This window comes from Eurytemora carolleeae, unplaced genomic scaffold (assembly GCF_000591075.1).
Source record: "Eurytemora carolleeae unplaced genomic scaffold, Eaff_2.0 scaffold597, whole genome shotgun sequence".
Classification (NCBI taxonomy): domain Eukaryota; kingdom Metazoa; phylum Arthropoda; class Copepoda; order Calanoida; family Temoridae; genus Eurytemora; species Eurytemora carolleeae.
In genome coordinates, this window is record NW_019396500.1 from 113,981 (window position 1) to 141,773 (window position 27,793).

The 27,793-nt window shown below is 30.6% G+C and overlaps 1 protein-coding gene and 2 long non-coding RNA genes across 3 annotated transcripts; all 3 read left to right on the forward strand.

Moving 5' to 3' along the window:
* The first annotated feature begins 5,286 nt into the window (after positions 1-5,286).
* Positions 5,287-7,996, forward strand: LOC111704446 (uncharacterized). Its single transcript, XR_002765831.1, has 4 exons — positions 5,287-5,353; positions 5,755-5,865; positions 7,192-7,241; positions 7,891-7,996. It is a non-coding gene; the product is annotated as an uncharacterized LOC111704446 (long non-coding RNA).
* Positions 7,997-11,105: 3,109 nt separating this feature from the next.
* Positions 11,106-13,563, forward strand: LOC111704447 (uncharacterized). Its single transcript, XR_002765832.1, has 3 exons — positions 11,106-11,144; positions 12,674-12,766; positions 13,456-13,563. It is a non-coding gene; the product is annotated as an uncharacterized LOC111704447 (long non-coding RNA).
* A 9,892-nt stretch (positions 13,564-23,455) lies between these two features.
* LOC111704440 (ribosome-binding protein 1-like) lies at positions 23,456-24,226 on the forward strand (the record flags this gene model as incomplete). Its single annotated transcript, XM_023476676.1, has 1 exon — positions 23,456-24,226. A coding segment is annotated over one exon (771 nt), but the record flags the coding sequence as incomplete, so codon positions are not given.
* Positions 24,227-27,793: the final 3,567 nt, after the last annotated feature.

The window sequence follows — 27,793 nt, forward strand, 5'->3', positions numbered from 1 at the left end:
AAATAAAAACAATTCATTCCTACACATATAACACATCTATCTCATGAACACAATTTCTATAAATCCCTCCCTAGCATTTTCTGCTCTGTTTTCAAAACTTGTCAAATCATTTACATTTCAATTCAGCTAATAGTTTGGCAAACCCTTGAAAATAGATATGAAAAGAATGTTACATCTTATGATTTTTCAATAACAAACAAAATTAAATCTTCATTTTCCATCTTTACTGGCAAACCCAATGGGACATTATCTGAAATATTATTAAAGGAAACTGTAATAGCTAAAGTAATCATTAATGTTAAAGTAAACTTTTTCAGATATAAATCTTTTGAAAATATGAGAGATAATCCTAAAAGGTAATTGCAATGCATGAAGTTTTTTACTTGTGAGAATTTTTATTTACATTTTAATTTCATTTTTACTCCCAATTTTGAGATCTTGGTATAAAAAGTTTCTTACTTGTTCCGAGTAAAATAACTATCAATTTAAACCAGCAAAGCAGTTTTCCTCTTTTTATTGCAGATTAAGATAAAAAATCACACATGTTTGATAAACTTAAATTTAATAAAATTTTATATACCCCACTGTCTTGGTTTATGACTTAATAAATTATGTTTTATGTTGTGATTTTTACTTTTTTGTATGTTTAAGATTCTAATTCAAGAATTAAAAATCTTAAATTTAAACATTTGACTAAAAAAGTAAAAATCCCGCCATGACAACACAAGACAGTTGCATACATAAATAACGGTTTGTGTCTCTGATTAATGATTATTTAGATGCATTTTCTACATGACTCTCATTACTCTGACACTGATTACTCTACATATATCCATTAACATAATTGAAGGTACTAGTTCATTAATAAAAACAATAGGATCAATTTCTGTAAATTATGTATTTCTTGTTTAGCAGAATTCAATGTAAATTATACTCCCATCATGGAAATGCTTAAAGGGAATGTTTTCCAAAACGTTCCCATCAAACAAGAAACGGAGCTCACAGGGAGGAATAAGAACATACTTTTACTTTCTTATGCACGGTAAATTATTAATAAATAATTGACCCTGTGACAAAATAGCTATCTTTTCTGTTATTTAATATTAAATTCAGGTCTGGTTCTTCATTCACAGGCGACCTTCTTAGTGCACTTTCAAATACTATGTACTATTTTGAACCATTCAAGATAGTTAAACTAGATGGGCTGCAAGAGGTAACACATATTACGTCCATGCTTTATTCTTGTTATCATTTAAATTAAATTCTTCTGTCCATACTGTTAAACCATCAGTACCTTAATTAAGTACTAAAAGTCAGAGAACGTACAGATTTTAGTGTCTAATTAATGGATTAAAAGTCTATAACTTGGCAAAATAATTGACAATGTTTCCCTTATGCCACCAATTAGACAATTGTTTTAATAGTGACTATTAGCATTTTTGTTCCGATGATTAAAAATCACTGACAAATTATCACTTTCTTTCTGCAGTAAGCAATTTTTGATCTGTGATAAATTTCTGGTTACAAAGAGTCCTTTTCTTCCCTATTTCTCTTCCTGACTTTTTTGACCAAACATTCATTTTTTATATTTTCCTTTTAATTTTAACAATATTATTCAATACCTATATAAAAACAGATGCAAATATTTTGACATTTCTAAATTTCTTGTTCTTCCTTATTTTCTTTCTTGAATTTTTACATTTGAGTGTAAGGTTCAAGCAAAACCATCATATCTATAATATATGTGACATAAGTTTAATCCTGTGATGGTAACCCTAAAATTATTCTCAACCTAACCTGAGGCTAAACTCAACCTCACCAGAAGTGTGCAGAATTTGATTTTAAACTTAAATTTTAAATAAATAATATATTTTGACAATTTGTAATTTAAGTACAGTGATAACCAGAAAACTCTGAAAGATGAGTCATTTTCTATCCTTGTTAAAATCTTGTTTTCCCCATGGGAACTTTTACTCAAGGAACTATTTCCTTATTTCTTGAATCTTCAGGTCTTGGATATTTAAGGATAATTTTCTATCCTTTTTTAAACTCTTGTTTTCCCCATAGGGATTTTAACTTTGAGAACTATGTCCTCTTTGGAGAAAAAATACATTTTTCAGTGTTTCTTGAATCTCCAGGACAATCTCCGATCCTTGAGCTTTTTAGCCTAACTCCTCAAGATGAGTCAAAGATTTTGCAGCTGTCAATCACATGACACAAGCTGTTGTCAGAGATGTGTCTAAGATTGGGTCATAAAGTCGTGTTTAAGGAATTCCGGCTCAAGCCAAAGTATTAAATTGCAAGCTCTGGCATCTTAAGTTTCAACAACCTTGACAAAAATAAAATTAGCTGCCACACCCTGACATTAAAGAATAATTGTTAATGAATTTTGGAATCCTTAATTGAGAAAATAATGTAAATGTAAGTACTTATAATTGGAGATGATTTGCTACATTTGAATAACAACAGTTTATTTTGCAGTTCAAAAGGTTTACAATTTTTTCTTCAAGTTTTTCTTGTTACATTAAGATTTTTCTGAATTAAGTACTATACTATAATAATGTTACATTTGAAGATAATATAATTTAAATTTTCTGGTATGTAGAAAAAATAAAAAGAAAAGATGTGTTCAAAAATTAGTTTTTTTATTCTACACAGTGAGGGTTAACCCTTAAAAAACATAAAGTTTATGCTCAGAGATAAATTTAATTTTACACTATTAAAGGAGTCAACCTGAGTTTAAAATGTAAAAAATCCTAATTTTAGACCAAGGGAAGACATTCAGGTTTCAGTCCTGATTTGACAGATACTTTAAAGGAAAATATGATCCCACACAACCATTTCAGGACAGACATTTAAAAGTGCCACCATTTATTTTTACCTCATTTGGGGGTGTTGTTAAATTTGATGTTTCAGCTAAAACAACTCTGAATAGTAGTTTCTGAGCCAAGCTAACAAAAATTTTGTATTACAAGGACAAACTACAATTTTTGCACACATTCTTTGTATTTTGTAAACAAATGAAACAAATAAACTTGTATCTCTTTTTTAGTGCAGAATTGTTATAATAATATCTCATTATTGACCTTCTTCAAGAGTATCATTTCCAAAAATGTCAATATCGCCAGACTTAAAAATGGTAATAAAAACCTAACTTATTCTTACAAATATGATCAAATATAAATTAACTTATCAATTATTAATTCAAGTCTATCGTATTCCAGAAAACCAAACACTCCTAATTGAAAGGTTACAGGGTATCACATAGTTATGAGGTTGATATCTATGTATGTCCCCAAAGTGTTCCAACTCAAATTTAATTTTATCTTTTCCAAGCTCTTGTTATGGACAATTAAATATTAGAAGAAATCTTATTTGACCATTAGTTCCAGGTACAGGACTATGTTAGTGGAATATTTAATTGCACTCCTTCTCTGCAGAAAAGACTAAAAGGGTAAAAAACATTATTTTCTAAATTAAGTTCAACTACTAAAGTATTTGCTGTAGAGTAATTTGTAATAGGTAAACAGAATTGCAATTACCAAAATTCTTCTGTGAAAAACAATAAACTTACACATAGAATGGGATTCAGTGTATTACATACTAAGTAAGTTAGTTAAGGTATGACTAGGCCTGCACAACATTTTGATAGTGAACCTCAAGAATTTAGAAATTAACGGAAGATTCTGCAACTAAAAATAACCATTCATGTGAATATTAAACAGAAAATAAAAAAAAACAAATGTGATTTAGAGAAAATGCAAAATTTGAGAAACTTTATGATATTTTTACATGAAATAATCTTCAAAAACTTAATCACAGCTAGGGCCCTTAACGATTTCTAAAATATCTTCCATTAACATCCTTGAGACAATTGATAACTTTACAAAGCAGTAAATTTAAGGCAGAATGAAAAATAAACTGTTAACCAACACAACATTATTTAACTAATTATATTTATAAACTGCTTAAAGTGCCCACCCCTAGGTAAGACAGAAAAGTATTAAAATATTTTATTCTCTTGAATGAATTGAATTGACCTAAAGAAAAGTTGATTAGGTAACTATGACAAAGAACCCAATTGAACACTTACAAATTACAAATTACTTATTACAAATTGAAATAAAAATGAACACAATCCTATTTTAATGTTAATTCTTATACATTATTTACAAAGAATTTTTTTTCCAGAAATATTTTTTTTTGTAAAAATCATTTGTAAAATCAATTTGCAAAATTTTAATTAAACCTAGAAATGGATATTACGGAATTCGTACCCCTGATGTTGACTGTGCAAATGCTGAAACAAAGGTTAAAAATTATTCATCTTAAGATATATTAAATATTTTGATCACAAAATTTTCCATCTAGCTTTGACATTTTGTAAATCTTTACACTGTTTTAGTATTAACCTGTCCTCAAGCGGGTTAAAGTTGAACTAAAGTCTCAGAAAAGTTAGATTCAATATTGTGAATGTTTTAGGTTCTAAGGCCACTAATTTTTTAAGTTTTACTTGCACTTCTGAGCAAGGAAATGATGGATTACTAATTATCCAATTTTAGATGTTAATCATGATCAATACTTTTTTGATTTTCTTTGAAACTAAGCAAATACAGGCTGGGGGCCTTAACATTGATATTCTAATTTTTCAAGACCTGCTGATTACAACAAAAATCTAAAACAATGGTTGTTATTGACAAACATAAAGATGTTAATACATCGATTTTCAAGGGCTTTTCAAAAAAGTATTTTTGATAAGATATCAATACCTTTTTTAACTATGTACAGAACATATAAAAACTTTCATACTACAAGTGTTAATAAATTATATATGTAATTATTTTAATTGGACTCATCAGAAACTCCCTCTTAATACTGTAGTATAAGCTACAAGGGGTGATAAATAGAGATAGAAACGTTTCTTAAAAAATATTTATATTTTAATAGGAACAATACATATTGTATAGAAAATAATGTTATCAAATATATATTTAGACTGAAGGCAGTATTGATTAAAGTTAAACTTTTTTAGTTAAGGGCAAATGTGAAATTTTAAAGTATTTTTTATATGAGTGCCCCACCTCAGGCAGGTCAAAGTTAACCTTGTTCTTTAGAGACTTTTGTCAGCTACCTATCTGGTAGTGCTCCAAAATATATTGTTTTAACAAAAGTCTAAGACAGGCTACATAAACTAAATTTGGTATATCTGTATTTTCAAACAATTTCCATAAAACTTAAAATATCAAAAAATCAAAACGCAATCCATGAATAAAAGAATAATTTTTTGGTGATTAAATCAATCCGACTTCACAAGGCTGGATTAGAGCCTTGGATTTACTCTTCAAATATTAAGGTATCATATAAGTTTAATTTCAAATGACACAAATGCAAAGATTAGAACAATGAAAACTGATTATTGTAGTTTCTCTACAAAAGTAACTTTTGAATTTATATGGCAGAAGAACAAACTAATCAATTTTAAGCATAAAAAACGAAAATATCTTCCACATAATCAATTAAGGTTGTAATAAAGTCCTTTTGTGAATGGGACATTTCCATCTTTACATTGACACTTTCACTTAAATATTAATACAAGGTAAATTAAAGTTGTAATCTTTTAACTTTTAATCAGAAATGTTGCTAAGGATTACCTTTAGTATAACCTATTAAGAAATGTTTCTAATTCACAGATTTTGTTGAAGAAACTGAATAAAATTTTCGATTCTGCTTTTATATGTTAACTATGATCTGCAGGTTGTCCATCTTGTGCGGGATCCTAGAGGTATGATAAAATCAATGAACTCCCGTTCAAGTGATTTTAAGCAGGCTTGGAAGAATGTTTCACAGCTATGCAATACAATTCAGGTTTATTTGGGGATTTATTTCATGATTCTCCGTTTTTCTTACAATTAATCAGTGGTTTAATGGCATTGGAATTTGATGACACAGTACTTGTTTCAGAACTATTCTCAAGAATCTATTTTCTTATTTACATTCCTTACTGATTCAAGCTTAAACTAGGAAAAACCAATGTTTTCGATCTTATTATGTATTAATTCATTTATTAAGGATCTTTATATGAAACATATTTTGAAATATACTTCATTTTTAAATTCACATTCATTATTAGTTTTTAGTATTTAGCATTTATTTTCAAACACAAAATACAAAATAACAATGTATGATGGTTCAACTAAAAATAAGACACAAAAGAAAATTTATTTTGAGCCAATTGAAAATATAATGTTTGAAAATTTTGTTTGATAGTTTTTGTTGAAACAAAGTATGCATATTGAAATATCAACTAAATATACATTCACTAGCCTTAGAGGGCGCTTCGCGCCCATCTTCTAATTTAATTGTGAACATGTTCTCTTTGTGTACATTGTAAAACAAAACATAAATAATTCGCTGATTTTCACAAAAAAAATTTCATGGATTTTCAAAATTTTCAAAAATTTAATGAAGATCGAATTTTGATGGAGACAAATATTTGAAATTTTGATCATTCATAACCTTCCCTGGGGTCCCTTTATGTCCCACAAAAAATTTGAGCCCGATTGGTTCAGCCGTTTTGACGTTTATAGGATACAAACTAACAAACAGACAGACAGACAGACAAGCCAAATTTATATATAGATTGAAGTAGACAATTAGTCAGCACTCAAACAATCAAAACATTTTTTAGGAATGCATTCATTGAACTTATAAATACATATTACTTCAGCAAAAGTAACAATGTATTCTCATTGACTGTAGTAGACTTTGACATCTAACTTAAGCAAAGGGTGTGAACCTATTTTTGTTGAATGTAGTAGACTTTGACATTTACCATAAGCAAAGGGTGTGAACCCATACTCGTTGATTGTAGTAGACTTTGACATCTACCGTTAGCAAAGGGTGTGAACCCATTCTTATTGACTGAAGTAGATTTTGACATCTACCATTAGCAAAGGGTGTGAACCCATTCTTTTTGACTGTAGTAGACTTTGACATCCACCATTAGCAAAGGGTGTGAACCCATACTCATTGACTATAGCATACTAAATTAATAAACAATTAAACAAACTTAGTATACCAATTGTTTCTTTCGAGAATCTTTTTTTAATCCAAATTTTGACACTGCTGTTGATCTAAGTGAAGTATTTGAACAATGAAAAAAAATATTGAAATTATAAATACAATTTTTAGGATGATGTTAGTCTCGAAGATGGTTTGGGCTCAAGATATATAAGAATTCGGTATGGTATATCAATGGTGGACTCAAAATTCTAAATTCAAACATGATTTACTCAATTTTTATCTGTATCTCTAACAAAAAGTATGTAAATACACTTTTCCTGTATGATTATAATGTACTAGGCTTTTAGTGCGCTTCGCGCCAATCTTAATTTTCAATTTGAAATATGTTCTCATTGTAAACATCATAAAACAAAGAAAAGACAATTGGTGGATTTTTAAGATTATAAAAATTAAAAAAAAAATTAAAAACTTTTGAACACAATTTTTTTAATTTGGATCATTCATAAACCTTCTCAGGAGTCATGTGATGTCCTACACAAAATTTGGGCCCGATCAGTTCAGCTGTTTTGACATTTGTTGGGCATAAACAAACAAACAAACACCCACCCACACAAGCTAATTTTATATATAGATATATATGATTGATTTAAAAATAAGGGCAATTTGAAAGAGTAAACAAAGCCTGTATCAAAATAATATTCTTTAAGGGAGAAAATGATTGTAACAAAAACTCTTAAAATAATTTTTTTTATCTCTTCAGTCCCAAGTATACTGTAAAGCAAGATATCATAAAATAATTAGATGCACTTCAACTTTGTTGTTATTAATCTTAATGTATTTTATATAACAAATTCTGATTTTCTTTAGGTACGAAGACTTAGTTGAAAATACTGAAACCAATTTGGAACAGATTTACAAATTTCTAGAACTACCTTACTCTGATCAGGCATTTTTTATGATCATATTCTATTTTTTAAAAAAAGTTCCATCTGTACGCAAATACTTAGAAGAATATATTTTAAACATAGTCATTAAATATAGACATAAAATTATATTAATCATAGCCCAGATAAGAAAAGTGAGTTTGGTAACTCTTGGATTTTCTTGAGAACAGGTTTTTGTGATTTCCTGGAAATTCTCAAGAAATTCTTCAAAACTGGATCCTAATGTCAGAGATTTTTGGGATATTATTCTTAAGAATTAGTTTTAAGATATTACTAATAATTTCTCTGGAATTTTTTCTAAAAAATTTTTAAGGACTTTGTCAAAGATTGTATGGTTTTTTTTGGGAACTAAATTAGAAGTTTTAGAGAATTTCTCTGGAAATTCATGAAAAATTTTCAGAATTTGGTCAGCAATTAAAAATTTTTTTGAGTGAACTGAATTGGAGACTTTGGTTTGAGAAATTCCAACAGGTGCATCTGAGGTGCTCTAACACAGTTTTAACAAAATCTTTTTTTCATTACATCCTTATTGATAAAAAATGATGATGAACTTTAATTCCACCTGTAAAAATTATTTTTGAAAAAAAAATAAAATTTTAGGATTGGCAGTATAAATAATTGTTAATGTGTTCATTTCTATTTTGTCCAATAATTGACTTGATTAGTGAATTTTTTCAGGATATGTTAAGAAAATATCAAAATATTTCTTGGAAATTTTTCCCGGAAATTCTCAGGAATTGGTAAATTTGGGGAAAGACTATGAACCTGTCTTGTAACACACTTCTAGGAATCCAAATTTCTCTTTCCTATTCCTGCAATTGTCATGTTAATTTCTTTGCAAAAGAATAAGCTCTCACATATTCCAAATGTGTTAATCATGAGTAATGGAACGCCAGAATATCTAGATTTTAATTCTTGTAAATATCCTGCGTAAAATATTTAAGATATCATGGAAAAACTTCATGTTTCATTTTAACAGAGTTGCAAAATCACAACACTTGGTGTCTCTGCTCATCTTTTAGAAACTAAAAGTTTATTGTAGTAAAATGAAATATTTTAATTAACATAAATTTTTCAGATTTTAACAAGCATGAGCAGAGTATAGAAAATATTCACATTGAATTTTGTATTGTATTTCTTAACAACCCCCTTTTGGAATATCAATCTTTTAGATATATACAGAAAGGAGAATTCTTATAATTATGAACTCATTAACATAAGTGAACATTATTTAGACTTGAAATATCTCTTTCTTGATAAGAAAAGTTTAAAGTTTACATGTTCAAGATGTTTAATGTAAAAGATATAAACTAAAATGTTTTATTTATAAAAATTTTGTAATAATTATATACACACAGTATATTTTATAATATATTTATATATCAGAAATCAATTAAATACCCCCCCCTTTCCTGGCGTTTTTAAAAATGTAATTAAAGTAGATGGGAGCAAAATAACTTTCTAATGTAAAAATCACATGTTCATCTTGAAAAATAAACCCAGGTTTTTGTGTAAAAACTCGATCCTAGATCCATGATCATATCGTCGACATTCACCTCAGCAACACGTAAATTATCACAGGATATTGATGGGTCACTCGTGTAAAATAGACCAAATAATCTTGTGTTCTTCACGGGTTTTTGTTTGTTGGGTATATATATAACTAGCTGAAGTGCCCATGGAAATAAAAAACAAGAAACAAAAACATGTTTTTAAGCCTATGTTACCAGTGAATGGTATCAGAATGTAAGGTATGGCATCAACTTGCAGGGTATTTAGAGTTTTGGGTCAAGTAGACAGATTGCAATCAAAAATAAAAAATGTACACTATTACAAAATTTTCTTTTTTTAATTTCTTTAGTTTTAGAGTTCCTTTCTTATTTTTTTTTTTAAGAATAGTTTTAAATTATTAAGGTAACATCAGGAAAGAAAAATATAATTTTTTTTATTTTCTTGACAAATTATTTTTAAGTTCAGTGAATATCAGAAAATCTGTGCTTATTTTTAACTTTATCAATTTATGTATTTTTAATTTTTTATACAACAAATTTATTGATATATGACCCAAGTAACAATTTTGCAGAAAATCCTCAGAATTACCCAGGAATCTTTCCTGGGAAGCCGGGAAATTCCAACAAAAATTTAACAGAAAAATCATGAGAAAATGTCCACAGCTATTCTGAGAAACTTCTTGTAACCCATTCTGAGGAACCAGGTCCAAGGAATTTCTTTTAACCCATTCCGAGGAAATTCTCATAACTCTGTCCAAGGAATTTCTTGTTACCAATTCTGTAGAAAAACCAGAGAAGATGTTGACAAAATTTGTGGAAATTCTTGGGAATTTCCAGCGGAAAGTATCTCAGAACCAATACCTAGGAATTTCCTGGGAACTATTCCACAGATTTTCTCAAGAGTTCCTCAGAGATATCTTGAATGTTCTCAGCATAGGACTTAGGCCCAATATTAGTGAATAACTTAACAAGTATAACCATCTTTTTAAGACAGAATGTTTTTGATCTTACTGAAGTTGTCATGCAGTGTGTTTAATGGGACAACTGAATTGTCAAGAAAAAAAAAATTATTTTTTGCAAAAAAGATGTTTCTAAAGTAAATTATCATTTTTTATCAATAAGGATGAAAAGAAAAAAAGATTCAGTTAGTGCAGTACATACAAGAAGAGAACCTCAGAAACACCTTTTGGAGAAAAATGGAACTTGAAAATTCTGTGATAAAGTCCAGAAAATTTCTCAAAAATTTCCGGAGAAATATTCCTGAGAAATACTTAGGAATTTCTTGAAACTTATTCTCTTCTATAATTCCCTAAAAATCCATACATTTAATGACCAAGTCCTAAGAATTTTTCAGGAATTTCCGGAGAACCATTCTGGAGAATATCTCAGTAATTTCTTGGGGTGAAACTTCAGAGAAATTCCAAGAAATTTCTCAAAACTAATTCTTTTATTAAATTCCCTTTTAAATCCCTATATCAACTTCAGTACCAAATACAAGAGACATACCGCTCTTTCTCTCAACAGGCTTAGAAAGCTCTGCTGACACCCTTCCTATGGGAGGTTCTGATACACACTGATTATGTGCTTATTTAAAAACAACTTTATCTTTAGCTTTTTAATATATTGTTCAGGTAAAGAAAGCTGTTTCAAATCACAAAAATCCAAGGTATTTATAAACATAACAGGGCATCTCTTTATTCTGTTTTTAATGGAAGCATAAACATAGTTTTCTGCAATAGCATGTGTCATGTACTTTTTGGCAATTTCAGAAATTATTATCACTAACTATTATCCCTATGGTCATCTTTGACTAAGTCTGAAACATTTTCATAATTTTCATAATTATTTTAAACTCTTTTACACTGGGAGGCCATTTTTGTCATACACTTTTTAGAAAACCCAGTGTTTCTCAAGAGACAAGTTTTTCTTGCAAAGTAAATAAACCAAAATTGCAATTCAACCATAAATAGTATATAGATTTCTACAGAAACTCTTGAAATAATCAAAATTTTATTCATATTTCATTTATTTTGCTCGTTTTTCCACTAAATGAATATTCAGTAAAATTATTCCTTCAGTTATATCATTCACTAAGTAAAATGGTTTATTTTGCAAAATAAATCCCTTGTTCATTAAAATTGTAAGATTAAAAAAACTTTAGTTAATCAAAAATTTTGAATGCAGAAAAATCTTTCAATAAAAACAAAAGAAATCAATATCAAAATTAACTTAAAATCATTCATTTAGTTATTTTTGACAATTTTTGAAAATTATCATATTTGCATTTTTCTGAATGATCCAAATTGTTCCTCCATTGATTGCAAATAATTTATTTCAATTATAAAAATGTTTGTTCAAAATAACCATGCCTAAATACAAAGGTTGACTGCTACAAATCATCTAAGTTGGACATGTTGCTGCAGCATTTGGCCCCCTAGTGTCTCCTGGCAGTGGCACTCGGCCCCTTGCCCAATATCCGAGCCTGGCTCAGATATTGTCTTAACCTTACCTGAGCCCTGAAATCATGTGAAGTAAATATTAGTTGCCTATTTAGCTTATAGAAGTTTTTGAGTAGTCACAGTTTTTTTTATTATTTTATGTTTTGTAAGTTAAACATGGGGTTATTCAACATTTTGGAACAATATACTGTCTACATCAAATACATTTTATTATTTGACATTTTGATAATCAACAATATCAACATATGATGAAATGAAATAGAGTTGCTGAAATGTAGATTTTGTTGAAAGAAGTTCACTGAGAGAGAAAACCAGCCCAACAATATCTTGTCCAAGCCACATTCTCATCATTTCACATATGTCCTCAAGCAAGTTTAAGTTTAAGACAAGTGTGTTTTAAGTCAGAGCTAATTTGAAATCCTCATCCTACTGTTTTTATGATTATAAAGCCTCCAGTTCTTGAAGAAAAACAATTATTTTTTTTCCTGACCATGTTATGGCACAAAAATATGGTTAGATAGCAAAGCTTACATGTTTACCTTCTCATTATAAAATAAATATGAACATATGTTCCATTCAAAAAATTTCTATTTTTATTTATGACCTGAAGAGGCTAGAATTTTTAAAAAAGTTTTATCTTTTACGATTGCACACTTAAAAAAAATATTAGAAAGAGGATTTAAGGTGGCTTATCAACAAGAGAATATAACTTGTTACAAAAACTATTTGAAATTAGGGTAAAATCTGGAAATGGTTTCTACGGTACTGTTCGTGGAAGCGGGTTCAAAACAGACTCCTGGAAAATGGGTCTCCACTTGAAAGAAATTAGGTTATACAGATTTTGGGTATACATTTTTTCGTACACGTTGACCCAGGGAGTACAAGTGAGTTTTCCAGTTTTGATGACTTGCTTTAAAAAAATTCCAGGGAATTTCTCAATAACAAGTTCTCTTTTGTTATTCCTAAAAACTTAGAGAATTTTTTGGGGATCAGAGTTTTGAGAAATTCCTAAGATATTCTACCAAATATTTTTCAATTCTATGGATTTTTAGGGAACAGAAACCATCTCTAAAATTGTTTTGTTAATTTTTGCATTTGTTTTTGACAATTCAGTTGACATCTTGTCGGGTATACTTCTAAAAAGTTTGAGTTAGGATGTGCACTACTATTGGTTCTAAGAACAGTCCAGCATGGTTGGGGAATCTACATAGGAATATGCTGAGAATATCTCAAAATATTCCTGAAAGTTGGAATTGATAATAATTTATTAATTTTAAAATTTATTCTGAGAAAATGATTTCTTAGAAAAATTTATGAAAATATTTTGGAAAATTAATTCAGAAATTTTAGGTTGGCAACTGTAGACCTAACAAGTAAATGCTACTTAAATGTTACTTAAATATGAAATACTTAAAAATACATAAATGTTACATAAATATGAAGGTTTACATATTGGAAAGGAAGAGCATCAATTTAATGTTGAAAGTCCTTTTATTAATAATTCTTTTTTTTATGTAGGATAGTAGAAGAACAATGCAATTCAATAATGGAGAAACTGAACTATACTATATTTGATCCAGAACTCAAATCTACTGATAAAAAAGTCTAAATAAATTAGTTAAACAAGTAGATTTTGTTAAATATTTTCTGTTTTAAATCTGAAAACTACTTTTTTACCATTTTTCACTTTATTTTATTTTTAAACATAAACTTTTCATTTTCTTTCTTTTGATTTAAAATTGTTTTGAAATAATTTTTTTTAAATTTCTAAAAAGTTATTTAAATGGGATTCCCTATCCATACACTTTAAGTCTCTAAAAATGCTATAAAGAAATATTTTCATTCAAATGAAATAGTTTTTTTCTCATTTACAAAGATTTATTGTAGATTAGGTTCAAGAACCAAATTTGTTCTTAATCCATCAAGGAACAGTAAGACATTAATATTGTGTTGAAAAGTAATTTTTTCAACTGTATTTTGACCTAACCATGTCCAATCTCTATGAATTTTTTACAAGTGTAAAGTTAGAGGCGTGCAGTTTACTTAAGAAAATAAAATAATTAAAAGTTATTATTTAACCTGTGTTTAGCTATGTTTGATTTTATTTGTTATTGCATATGCTGCAATTTACTTTGTTGACATGGTTGGAAATTTGTTTTTCACTAAATCCTAGACACAGCATGGTGTTTTTACATGTATATAGGGATGTTAACGTTTTCATTTTTCAGAAAAACGATCGTTTCGTTATGAAAACGACGACGAAAAATCGAAAACGAAACGATCATTTTAAAAAGGTCGTTTTTTAAAAATGGTCGTTTTTAAAACGATCGTTTTCAAAACGCTCGTTTTTAAAAACGATCGTTTTTATAAAGTTCGCCGTTTCGTTAACGATCGTTAACGACGACCCTTTGTTAATGATCATTAATGACGGACCTTCATTAACGATCGTTGACGACAACCCTTCGCTAACGATCGTTAACGATGACCCCTTCATTAACGATCATTAACAAAGAGAGGAAACCGACCTGAAGGGCATCTGTACTTATCATTGAGTAGTTTTTAAGAAAACATCAAGGAGTTTAACTCCCCCACAACTGTTAAACTTCATGTAAGACGACATTCAATAAAGTTGCATGTAATTTTTTTCCAAAAACGACCGTTTTGATAAAGTTCGTCGTTTTGTTAAAGATCGTTAACGACAACCCTTTGTTAACGATGACCCTTTGTTAACGATGACCCTTCGTTAATGATCGTTAACATAATTGTCAATAAAAGTTTTTTTCAAAAACGATCATTTTTTAAAAACAATCGTATAAAAAACAGTCGCAAATTGTTTTAATAAAAACGATCGTTTACAAAAACAATCTTTTACAAAAACGATCGTTTACAAAAACCATCGCTATTCGTTTTCTAAAAGTTCAAAATGAGTGGGTCGTTTTTAAAAACGATCGTTTTTTTCCTAAAACGAAACAATAGTTTTTGAAAAACTCACAAAAAACGATCGTTTAACAATCGTTTAACGATCATTTTCAAAAACGATTAAAAACCCTACATGTATACCATAGTGAATTATACTTAAGCTATTACAGAGTTCCTGGGTGGCACATCTTAATCTTTTACATATTTGTTTAATCAGATGATTGAAAAAAGGAACTCTGTTAATGAGAAGGTAGGAATGGGAAGGGAGGAATGGGAAGGCAGGGATGGGATGGGAAGGAAGGGATGGGATGGGAGGGATGGGAAGGGAACTGTAACTTGTATCCTGGAATCCCCAGATATCCTTGTATGCCTTGATATCCTGGAATACCCTGATATCCTGGAATACACTGATATCCTGGATAACCCTGGTGACCTGGAATACCCTGGTATCCTGAAATACCCTGATATCCTGAAATTACCTGATATACTTGAATACCCTGGTATACTGGAATTACATGATATACTAAAATAACCTGATATTATGGAATACCCTGATATCCTGGAAATACCTTATATAGTGGTATATCCTGGTATCCTGGAATTACCTGATATACTGGAATACCCGTATATCCTGGAATACCCAGGTATAATGATAATCTTAAAGTTGATAAAATAACTAAATATATACCCCTATTTTCTTCACACATTTAAATTATAACACAATATATACACCAAACATTTATTACAATGTTTAACTAAAGAAAATTATATTAATCCAATGCTGTTAAAAATCACATTATTGAAGAGCCCATGGGGAACTGTTTAACTCACTGACAGGTCCAGGAGGCCCTGAGCTTGAGTTTGCTCTGTTCTAACAATATAAAAACCATTAACACTGATGTTAAAAAACACAAGAAAATAAACAAACAAAAACATTATTTTAAATATTTATCACACTTACAGTCCCTTAAATCAGAAATTTTAAGAAACAACAGTTAATGATAGTACATTTACAAGGGAATACAATTTTGCAATGGTTTATCATTCACAATAATTGACATAGACTGATTAATTTGGTAAGAATATATGAATGCTCTTGACCCCCCCCCCCCTCTCTAGCTCGCTCGTTCCTGGTGGAATGGTCATTCTTTCCCAAGAACGAACGGAACGATCAAGAAGGATCCCATCGTTCCGAAAAAAAACGAACACTTAAAATGCGTTCTTAAAAATATTGAAACAATTAGTAAAAGAACGGAACAGAATGGGAATTTCTTGAAAAGAATGGTTAAAATCGTTTACTCGTTCTTATTATCAAGAACTTGTCCTAAGTTGGGAACGCATTTTAAATCAGGAATGTGTTCTAAATTCTCTAGAAATAGTTAAAGATTTTTTGATTTAATTACCTGACCCAACTCCCCTCCCACACTTTAAACCCACCATCCCCCCCCCCTTCCCCAGTCTCTGCTAAACTCACAACACTCAGACACACAGCAGGCTTTAGTTTATAACCTCTGTATATCGTACATATTAAGGAAGATCCAGCCCCTCCCCCCACTCTCACAAAATTATACATTGCTCAGCCCAGAAATTATCTAAGCATATTCTTTTAACCTTAAATTTAAAATATATAATTTAAAACATTATTTACGGCCGTGAGAAACTTTTTTTTTAAAATTGTAATTTTTTACTTTTTAACCGCAACTCTTTTCTATAAAACTTTTGATTTTTTTTGTTTTGTTTTTGGAATTGTTCGTTACTAAGAACAGAATGGGGGATGGAAACGTTTTTGATTAAGAAGAGAACAAGAGGGATGTAACTGTTCTTCAACTAAGAACGCCACGAACGGAACGGAACGGGAAGACTGTTCTTCTACTCAGAACGGAACGGAACAAGAACTGAACGATAAAAAAGAGGAACGGAACGATTTTGCTTAGTATAAATGAATAGGATTTATCAGTTATATTTTATTGGTGTAATGCCTCTGTTTAAGTTTATTTCTGTCTTATTACATCATGTTTGGATATTCATAATTCTCTTGCGTAATCAAGCAATCCCTCAACTCCTGTTCAGTATCTAACTAGGCAGCTTCCTCAACTCGATATCTCATTCAACTGCTTCAGTTCAATATTGCCTATACTGTAATCCTGGATGACACTGTAGCTGCTTCCAATGTCTCTTAAATCTAGCTGCTCCTAGAGTTATGTTATGTTGTCTGTACATTACTGAGCTGTACCTTGATTCTCTGATACTCTGGTAGCGGAGATACTCCTACCATATGGATGCTCCAACTAGCTGAGATATGTCGATGCTGTCCACATTGTTACCAACGTATGAGATATGTCCACCATATCCACAGCTGCTCCTAGAGTATGAGATATGGAAATGCTTACGGAAAGCATTTTGGATATTTTTAAGAATTAAATATACAGAAAGGAAATAATTTTTTTTCACCATTTTACAGAGCTGCACATTTAAGAACATGAGAGTTTGAGATATATTGGAGGGTATCGCGATTCGCGAAACACAGTGCTAAAAATCATATTCATGTAGGAGTGTGTTTATCGAAAATGTTAATGAAAAACAGTTTGAAAAATTCTAAAATTCTAAAAATTGTGTCAAAATACTTCTAAAAACTACCTAATTACATTTCAAAGCATTTTAACAAATTCAAGCCAGAGTTAAAAAACTAAACTTATCCTGGAGCTAAAAATAAATTTACAAAACTTATAATAAAATCTCATCTTGAGAAATCTCAGAAAGATTGATGACAGTCAAAATACCTAGATTATTCAAAGTCAGGCTACTCATAGTGTGTTTGCTTTTTTCTGAGGATAAATATAACTTGAAAACATATTCAAAGTGCTTGAAAGCTTGAAAGAGACAACTATAAATATTTAACCTGGTCCTCAATCATTAATTTAAAGCCCCCTCCCCCCTAACTATAAAACAAACAAAAAAGGAAAATACTGTTAAGGCAGGTTTTGTTCTAGATAAAATTGTTCTTAACAGTCGTATGTAATTGTTAATGAACCGATATGAAAAGGTTGGAACCGAACAGGATGGTAAACAGTCAGTGTTAAGCAAATCTAAAATTGTCTATAAATAGTTTTGAAAAGTCCTAAAAAAAGATTTAGATTCCATTATTTTTTGTAATTATAATTTAAAAGAATTTTCTAAAATTGTTTTTCACAGATGATATGACGGAATTAACTCAAGGTTGTTTATCAGATAATGTGACAATTATTTTTCCTAATTAATATTATTATTTTTAATTAGGGGCTGCTCCATCTGTTCTACTTATAACCGTAGTACATTGAACATGAAATTTCTTAAACGTCATAGTAGATATTAAATTAATTCAGTGGTTTTATAAATTTAACTTTTACACTTGTAAATAATATGCATATTTTCATACATTTCATGACTTAATAATGTCAAATAATAATGTTTTAACCCTATCTCTGCTGGGGTACTTGAAAACCAGGATATGCCCCCCCCCTCTAAATCCCATGTTTGATGTCCAAATATGAAAAATGATACATCATTGGAAAGCTCTTGTGCTTTACTTTTAGAATCTGCAAAAAAATTTGCAAAGGAGTTGAGTCTTTGCCACAAACTAAAATTTTCTTATTGATATAACTTTGCTACCCAATGTCGTAGGCTTCAGATATTTCAAACTATGAATTCTGGTAGAACAAATAATTTGAGTTTGAAATATCAAAGTTTTACACCATCCAGTTGCAGAGATATTGGGTTTAAAAAATCTGAGTTTGTTACAAAAACTCATTTCCTTTGCAAAAATTGAATTTTTTATCGCAAAATCCAGTAATATGGTAAAAATGTTTGCAAAAAAAAATTTGTCCAAAAAATGAAAAATTATTCATTTTTGAAAACCCCTTGACCATGCCATTTCAAATATGCAATGCAAAATTTTAAATAACCTAATTTTTAATCAAGAAAAACTAAAAATGTGCAAATTTCCTTTGAAAGGTTGTTTGCAAAAAATTTGCAATTTTTTTCGTACAACATGTGCAATTCGTTTTCTTATGTCAAAGGCTTTCCAAAAAGCTAAATTTTATCAAAATTTGACAAGTGGAAGTGGGTTAAATCAAAGATTTAGTCTGTTACAGGAAAAAGCAGTCATTCAGGCAGTGTGCCTGAGGACTCAGGTAGTATCAGAGCCTGGTTTTAGGTCTAAAGGGAGGGCTTTGGGTATGTAGGAAAAGTCAGAAAATTTCAACAATTTTAATACTTTTTGATTATGTAAAAAAAACTACAGGGGGGGGTCAAATTGACCCCCCCCCCAGCAGGAATAGGGTTAAAATTCAAAGAATTGGATATCCTAAAAAAATTATTTTATATTTATAAAATTGAGCAAGAATGTTATAGTAAATGCAAAGTTATCATTATCATAGATGTTGTTCTTTGAAATATCAAATGTTGAAAAAGTTAATGCCAAATAACATATTTTATTCTTTTAATAAAGTTTATTAATATTTATAATAGTATAATAATTATTTTATGAATATTTTAACGCCAACCAAGACAATTATATAGATATACAATTAATAAAATAGACAATGATTAATAATGGGAGGGGGAAGTTGAGAATGTTTTTAAATAAAGCAGAACATAATTAAATTATTACTACAATTTAAAATTTTATTAAGATTTTTAAGAGCGTGTTCTAAGTGTTCGTTTTTTTCGGAATGATGGGATCGTTCTTGATCACTCCATTTGTTCTCAGGAAAGAATGATCGTTCAACCAGGAACGCTCCTAGCCCTATATATAGGAGCAGAGGCAGGCAACTGGTTATTTCTTTTATGTAACTTTTAAAAGAATTGAATTTTAAAATAATGTAGAGTATAATTGGGAAGAAATGATTAATAGCATTAAGGATTAAAATTAAAGATATAAAAAAAAGTAGAGAAGTTTGACCCTTGAAGTGTAAACACCCCCCCCTAGAAAAAGACCTTAGAGAATAAGTATAGGGTTGGAATGCATGTTCATAGCCCAATTTTTTATAGCCAAGCTCAAAGAAGAAAAAAATAGACTGATAACTTAAAAAGTTTGGGTGCTATGGAGGGTTGAAAAAAATGCCTAAAAAAGGGTTCAAAAAATGAAAAAAATATTTTTGTTTGTTTTAAACAAATATCAAAGTGTGACTCATATTTCTACATGCATTTTTCAACAGCTTTTATTACAAAAAAGTTATGGGCTAATTTAGATTTTTTTCACAGACTGGACTTTTTTCGGCCCTGTACACTTCCCTATAAATTTGCTTAAAAAATTTCAACAAGAAATCCTTTAAATTACAATTCATTAAAAGTCACAAAATTTCACAGTGATAGTGTCAAAAATGAGAGTGCTAGGACAAAAAAACTAGGCTAGGCCAAAAGCCCCTAACCTGCCTGTTTAGGGTTTAGTTAGATAGAGGGGGGAGGAGAAAACACCCCTGAATGCTCCCCCAATCATTATATGGGTTAAAAAAACTATACAAGTAATTATGTTAAATTGTCTCAGTAATCATACATAATTTGATTCTAACTATTTTCAAGTGTTTCATAACATGCCAGATATACAGATTTGACCTAATGTCTGATTTAGTTATTAACAAAAGGTAAGATCAAGAGGTTCAGCCCCCCTGGATTAGTGAAATCTATAGTTTCCAGGGGGTTTTCAGGCCCCACTGGTTTCTGAGCCCCCCCCCTTTTGAAAAAAGTTGAACATCTGGGACTAATTCCTATCTATAAAAATAAATAATCACCATAAACTTTTTATTTTTCATACACCTTTAAAAGCTGATGATGTGGCGCTTTACTATTTGTTAAATTAGTTTGTAAAGATTTAAGGATTAGAATATGAAGGTTGTTTTTATCAAACGTTTGCATTTATAAAAGCTTTTTATCATTAGCAATGACATCTGCACAACATATTGTAATTACTGGGTTAACCTAGAAAAAGTTATTGTGACCAACTTTTTCTAAAATTCTCATAGATTTTTGCAAGAGAGCTTGCAACCTAAATCACTGTAACATTGTCATGGGGTTTCGGTTGGGTTAAAGTTTTAATGTTAAAATTTTAAACTTAAAAGATGGGCAAATTATTAAATACAATGTTTTTTGAAAGAAATTCCTTAATCTAAAAAATGTTTTAAACATTCGAAATATGAAACAATTATAGTTGAGGAACGGAGGCGGAAAGAACGCTATACAATGAGAGTTTACTAGATACAGTTAGACACATAAAACTCTGGAATAGAAAGTTAAAATTTAGCAATATTTTGTGTATTTTATTTAATTATATGAAAAATAGTTTTGCCACTAGTCTTTAAATCAACTGATTAGGTAAAATTGGCCTGTGTATATTTTACAATTGATCTCTCTATTCCATGTTTTTAGGGAGCTCATGGGATAAAATTTCTTTCAGAACTAAGAAACATGAGACAAAATGAATCTTTAAAGCTTTTAACTGTTTTTACAACATTTTCCGTTTTTATACTCATTACTTTCAGGAAAGCACAAATTTTACCAATTTTAATAAAGAACATTTTAATAATTTCAATGGCATACTTAAACATGACAATTTTTGCCTTAAATAGTTACATTGCTTTAAAAGCTAAATTAAAGATTAATTTTTTTAGTAAATCACTTTTGACAAACATTTTTTTTTACTTTTAAAAGTTTATTTATTTTTTGTAAAAGATATCAAGAAAAGTCACACCAGCAGACTTTTCTCTAATTTAACAAAGAAATAAAATTTTGTTCCTTTCTTTTTTTCAAGTAGGAGTTTCTCTTTTCTTTTCTTTTTTCTTGTTTTTGGCCTTTTTCAAGTTTCTCCCGATTTTTTAAAAACCCTTACTGTTCTTCTTATTTGTTGTTTGGTTGAATGTGTTCATTTTTGGAGCTTAATCTTCTAGCTAATAATTTAATTCCCCCCCCCCCCCAGCTTTTCATTTGTAAAATTTAGAATAAAATTAGTGTTAAACAGAATAAACCATACTGAAATTGGAGAGACGCTACATTTCAAAGATACAAAGGGAATTTGCAAGCCTGTAAACAAAGTAGGGTTCTTGAAAATACATAAGGTAAGCTAGAGAAGGAGATAGTTGTGTGTCTAATTCACAACAACGCCTTTTAAATGTTTGACGAATCAAGGATGTTGATGTTAAAATTGTTGAACACTTGAGTTGCAAGCTGTACACCCTTCACAATAGCATATACACTCCACTGTTACGAAACTCAAACACTATTTAACCCTTTCCCTGATGGGGTACTTTACACCCCCCCCCCACGCCTCTAAATCCCATGTTTGATTATCAAATATGACAAATGATACATCATCTGTAAGGTATGATGCTCTACTGTTAGATAGGCAAATAGAAATAAAAATCCAGTTATATAGTAAATATGTTAGCAAAAAAATGTTCAAAATATTATAAGACTTACATTTTGGAAAAGCTGTTGACCATGCCATTTCAAATATGCAAAAATATTTGCCAAATTTTAAACAACATGATGTGTAATTAAGTAAAACTAAAAAGATGCATATTTCTTTTAATGGGTTGTTTGCATCTTTTAAGGGGTTGTATACAAATAACTTGCAAAATATCTTTAGAAAATTTATGCAGTCCGTTTGCTTATGTCATCGGCTTTCCAAAAAGATAAAAATTATCAAAATCTGACAACTTAAAGTGGGTCAAAACATAAATTTAGTTTTTTACAGGAAAAAGTAGTCATTCAGGCAGTGTGTCTAAGACTCAGGCAGTTAATATATTAGCCCTGTTTTAGACTTAAAGGGAGGGGCTATGAGTTTTTAGTTATTAGTTCAGTTCCACCCCACCTTTATTCAGTTCCACCCCACCCTTAATCCTGTCAACATGTATACATATACCGGCTGCAGTACAATCTGTCAGCTGAATCAGTTGAATTACAACTTATAGTTACTATGGAACTCAGACGAAGGATCCTAGACTTGTATCATCAGTTTTCTCTATCAGGCCTAGATGTTTCACTAAACCTGTGGTATAGGGGAGGTCAGGAGTTTTTCACACTCAGGAATTCTCCTCTATCCTTGTCCGGGGATTCTCTGTCATCAGGATGAAACCAGAAGAAACAAAAAACACAAACTCAGATTTGAAACCTAAGGAGAAGGATAAAGAGAAGAAAAGAAATCCGGAGGCCTGTAAATGGAACCCCCGGAGCAATTTCTTCAGCAGTTCCTGACCTTGGAACAGGTTCCAGTACAGCCGAAGGCCCTAGAATGGTTCTATCCAAAGAAAGAACCAGCAGTAAAGGTTTCAGCCAGTTAGGACCCAAAAGAACAGGTGCAGGTCAAAGAGGAACACTTAAAGCAGTTTCTGATAGCACAGGAACCCCTAGAACGGGTTCTACTGGATTAGGAGCCCATAGAGGAAATCTTCCAGGATCCAGAGCTCTGAGACCGGTGCCGTGACAAACTCCTGAAAGACAAACTCCTGAAAGACAAACTCCGGAAAGACAAACTCCGGAAAGACAAACTCCTGAAAGACAAACTCCTGACGAGACAAACTCCTGACGAGACAAACTCCTGAAATTATGAAATTTTTCTCTGAATGAAATTTGTGATGGTTCCTCTACAGTAGAAGCCCCTGGTGATGGTTCCTCAACAGTAGGAGCCCCTGGTGCAGGTTACTCTACATATGGAGCCCCTGGTGATGGTTTACCTACAGTAGGAGCCCCTGGTGCAGGTTCCTCTACATATGGAGCCCCTGGTGATGGTTTCTCTACAGTAGGAGCCCCTGGTGATGGTTCCTTTACAGTAGGTGCCCCTGGTGATGGTTACTCTACAGCAGGAGCCCCTGGTGATGGTTTCTCTACAGTTGGAGCCCCTGGTGCAAGTTCCTCTACATATGGAGCCCCTGATGGTTTCTCTACAGTTGGAGCCCCTGGTGCAGGTTCATCTACATATGGAGCCCCTGGTGAAGGTCCTTCCGTTGTAGGAGACCCTATTATTGCAGGTTCCCTAATTCGAGGAGTACTATCTAGTGCTTCTTACACAGAAACTTTCCCATCCTGTGATGTGAGCTTCCCGAGGGAATCTCTAATCCCCCAGTTGAATGGATCAGATCCCTCCCCAAAGTCCAACCTCATCTTTCATGGATCCAACAAATCTACCACTGAATCTAACCTAGCACCCTCCTCCAGTTCCTACAGTATGTTTGGATATTGTACTTCTGACATGTGTAATCTTGGCCTAAAAAGAACAAGAGCAAAAGTGGGGGATTTCTATGCCTGCTTTGTCTCAAAAGATTCCAGCACAAAAGGATGTGATTTGGTTCATGCACATTCGAGAACTGATCTTTGTTTAATAGACAGTGAAAATATATAAATCTAAAATATCCTTATAAACATGTATATTTAGTATATACACTTATTTTTAAACCAATAATGTTTTATGTTATAATTCTACAAAATAAACATTTAGATTTTAAAAAAAGTTTTTAGGAAAAGTCAGAGAATTTCAATAGACTCAAACCAATACTTTTAAGTAATTTAGCAGGATTAGGATTAAAAAAGATAAAAACACTGAGTTCTCTGGGCCTCAACGACCAGTCAAATTTTAAAAGGGTATCATTTTGATTCAGGCATTGCCATCTTTGCATGGAAGGTCCCTTAAAAAAATATGATAAATAAAATAAATGAAATTCTAAATGGGTAACTTATACTTTTCTTGAATTATTCTTCATCGTTCGGTAACAACCCATTTCATATGATTATTTTCAATTCTTTATCCTAAATTTGAAATTCGTGTGTATGTTGATAAATGTCATCAACTGCAAATTTCCTGTACAATCAATTTCTTATTCATAGGGTAAAAAACAGCTGTTTTTTTAATAAAAAAGTGAATAAATTTACAAAGTAATAAACAACCTTGATGATAAAAATTTCAATGAGTTAAATCAATTTTGAATTTAAGATTCTGATAATCAGCTTTTTATTTGTTAGTGTGCGAGTAGCTCAGTACAGAATATCATATTAAGATATGCTTTGAAGAATGATCTGAATGTAGTATTACCCTCAGGTTAGGAAGAGATGGGTATCTTATTTAAGAAAAAATTTCAATGCACAAACAATGATAAACGAACAATAGTTAATTTTGAAAACCAATGAAAAAAATCAATAAAAAGGAAAATTTGGAATCATTCAAAAAAGTTTGAAAAAACAATAGTTTTTACTGAACAAACAAATTTTCCATAAATTGTTGTCAAAAATTTTCGTTATTACTGAACAATTCTTTTCCACAAACGTTTCAAAAAAAAATATCATTTTTTAACCTAAATAACGATTTTATAGAACAAACGATATTACTGAACTAAGTATTTTACTGTACAAGCGATTTAACTGACAATTCTTTCACTGAGAAATAAACAAAATAGATGGAAAATGAACGAAAGTTTTGAGACGAACAGTGACCGAACAAAATGAAAAAAAGCTGAACGCACCCATCTCTACCCCCAGATGGAAACTACCTGGGTTTGTCAAAACCATTTTCTAGGTAATAACAATTGTTACAAGTGAGGTGTTCAAAGTTATCTAGAATAAAGGTATCAAAAATTAGTTTGAGTAAGATGTCCATCTGATAAAATACAGCTGAATTTTATATTCAGAATACATCATTTTTCAAAAACTACATTAGTAGATTACAGTTATTTTTAAAAGTCTATAACAAAAGCACTTAGTTTTTGAAAAAAGCTTACAATCACTTTAACTTTGCAACCTGTTGGAATAAATCTTACTGGGACATTATTGAAGTTCTAAAATGTATATCACTTAACAAAGCTTGATTTTCTTTTAATTTATTTTTATCATACTTTCTGCAAAATTGTATCCAAAACAATTTTTCTAACCAGTTTATCTTATGATTTTTAAAAAACGTTTCTATCAGAATACAAATTTAGCATAATGAAATTAATGATGCCCATTGTGATATTATGGTCTAAAGTTTTTGGTGAGAATAGTTCAAAATATGAGTTTGAAATGAAATAACATTTTTTTGTTGAATATTGTTGTTTTATTACAATACTATATTTCAAACAACAGACAGAACTTGGAAAGTATATATTACTAAAACATAATTAGTTTGTTCTTTACTAATTTTAGTGTAGACTGTAAAGTGTATATGGCTATCAAAATACCACTCTGTAGTGCTTATACAGTGATTGGCTTATCAATACGATGAAGACGACCTTTCTACTTCATTTTTGCTTACTCAAAAGCTAGCCTCAAGTTACAAGTTTACAAGTAAACAGAGAAGCTGCTATTTGACAGTTTGTCTTTGTTTTCTATGTTATATGGGTATACATTATATTTAAAAGCTTGGTAAAGATCTAAAATTAAAATTAAAAGCTGTTTTCAGTGTATTGATATATGCGGCAATGACTGTATTTAGTCAAATTACTAAAACTGAATTAATTTGTTGTACATTGTACAGGGCTATGATAAATGACACAGCTTGGGAGAAAGCCGGACTAGAATATCATATGTTTTGCCTTCACACTGTCTGGAACCAGGGAATCATTTATCTAATGAAAGTAGTGATATCTGTTTGTCTGTCTGTTTGATTGGATCTCCAATCATATCTCAGAAACTCATGGACAAATTAGCCTCAAATTTTGATTGGGTAACTTGGTAAAACCACGGGAATGTTCTTAGCTTGGTTTTAATATTATAAGCTAAGTAAGTTGACTTTCAGAGAAACTTTAGTTTCCAGGCAAAGCAGGATTACCAACCCAGCAAGAAAATCCACTCTGCTTTCCACTTTTATCCATTGAAAATGGAGAAACCTCCTCATTTCCTTCTCTTGCGGCATACACCAAGAAAGGAATTCCTGAGGAATTATATTTCCTGGAATTAGATATTTGTGTTTGATCATGTGTAATTCACTAACAATACTGTTATATTTGTAATAGTCCCATGCTCAAAGTTATAACACAAGGATAGATCCAGTAGATCACAAAAGTGATTTATATGTTTATACTTGATAAATACATTTCAATTAAATACATTCACTTGATATTGTAAATGTTAATTATAACAACACATTTTAAAAGGATTACCCAACATCTATTTCAATTGACTCCAATGGGGTTTAGCATCGGTGCTACAAAAAGGTGTATTTTTCTTTAAGGTGGAAGAGTGGATCAAATTAGATTCAAGCCTCACCCATCATTTTATCTGCCAAGAAAACTATTTAGTGCATGCGAAAATGATCAAATAAGAAATCATATGGTATATCAAATGGAGGAGTACTAAATTTCATCTCCTGCTCCACGCTTTACAATACGTGTGCATTTTAGTGCGCCTGGCTTATAGCTCATTACGACCAGGTTGAATGGCCCTATTCCTGGCAATTTAGTATTTTTAAAACCAATTGCAATACTAAGGGAATTTTAATTATTATGATTAAATTATACTCAATGTACCAAAGATGATCTAAGTGATGTGTAGTAATGGTGCACCTCAAATTACTCTGTTCAGTCACCTCAATCTCATCACTTTATTGTATTGTAAAACCTCTTTTTTTGGAGATTCCAAGTTCCGTTTTATCCTACTTTCTTGGTATTTTTTCTTGCTGGGAAGCTACTGAGCATTCTGTATTCTTTCTTATCATGAATTTCAAAGATATCCTACAATCATTGCCACAGTTTTTACATCTCCACTGACTCCACTGTTTACATCTCAATGACAATGCAGTCATTTTTTAATTGCGGGCTTTATATAACCTTTTTATTTAAAAAATTGTTGAATAAATGATTTGATGTGAGGCCGAGGTTGAGAGAACTCTAGGGGGAAGAGCAGGAGTCAAATATTTAACTATGATAAGGAACTTGGCGCAAGAAAATAAAGAGTGGGGGAGCAATGAACCTCCACTTTCAACTATTTCTCAGCACTGAGT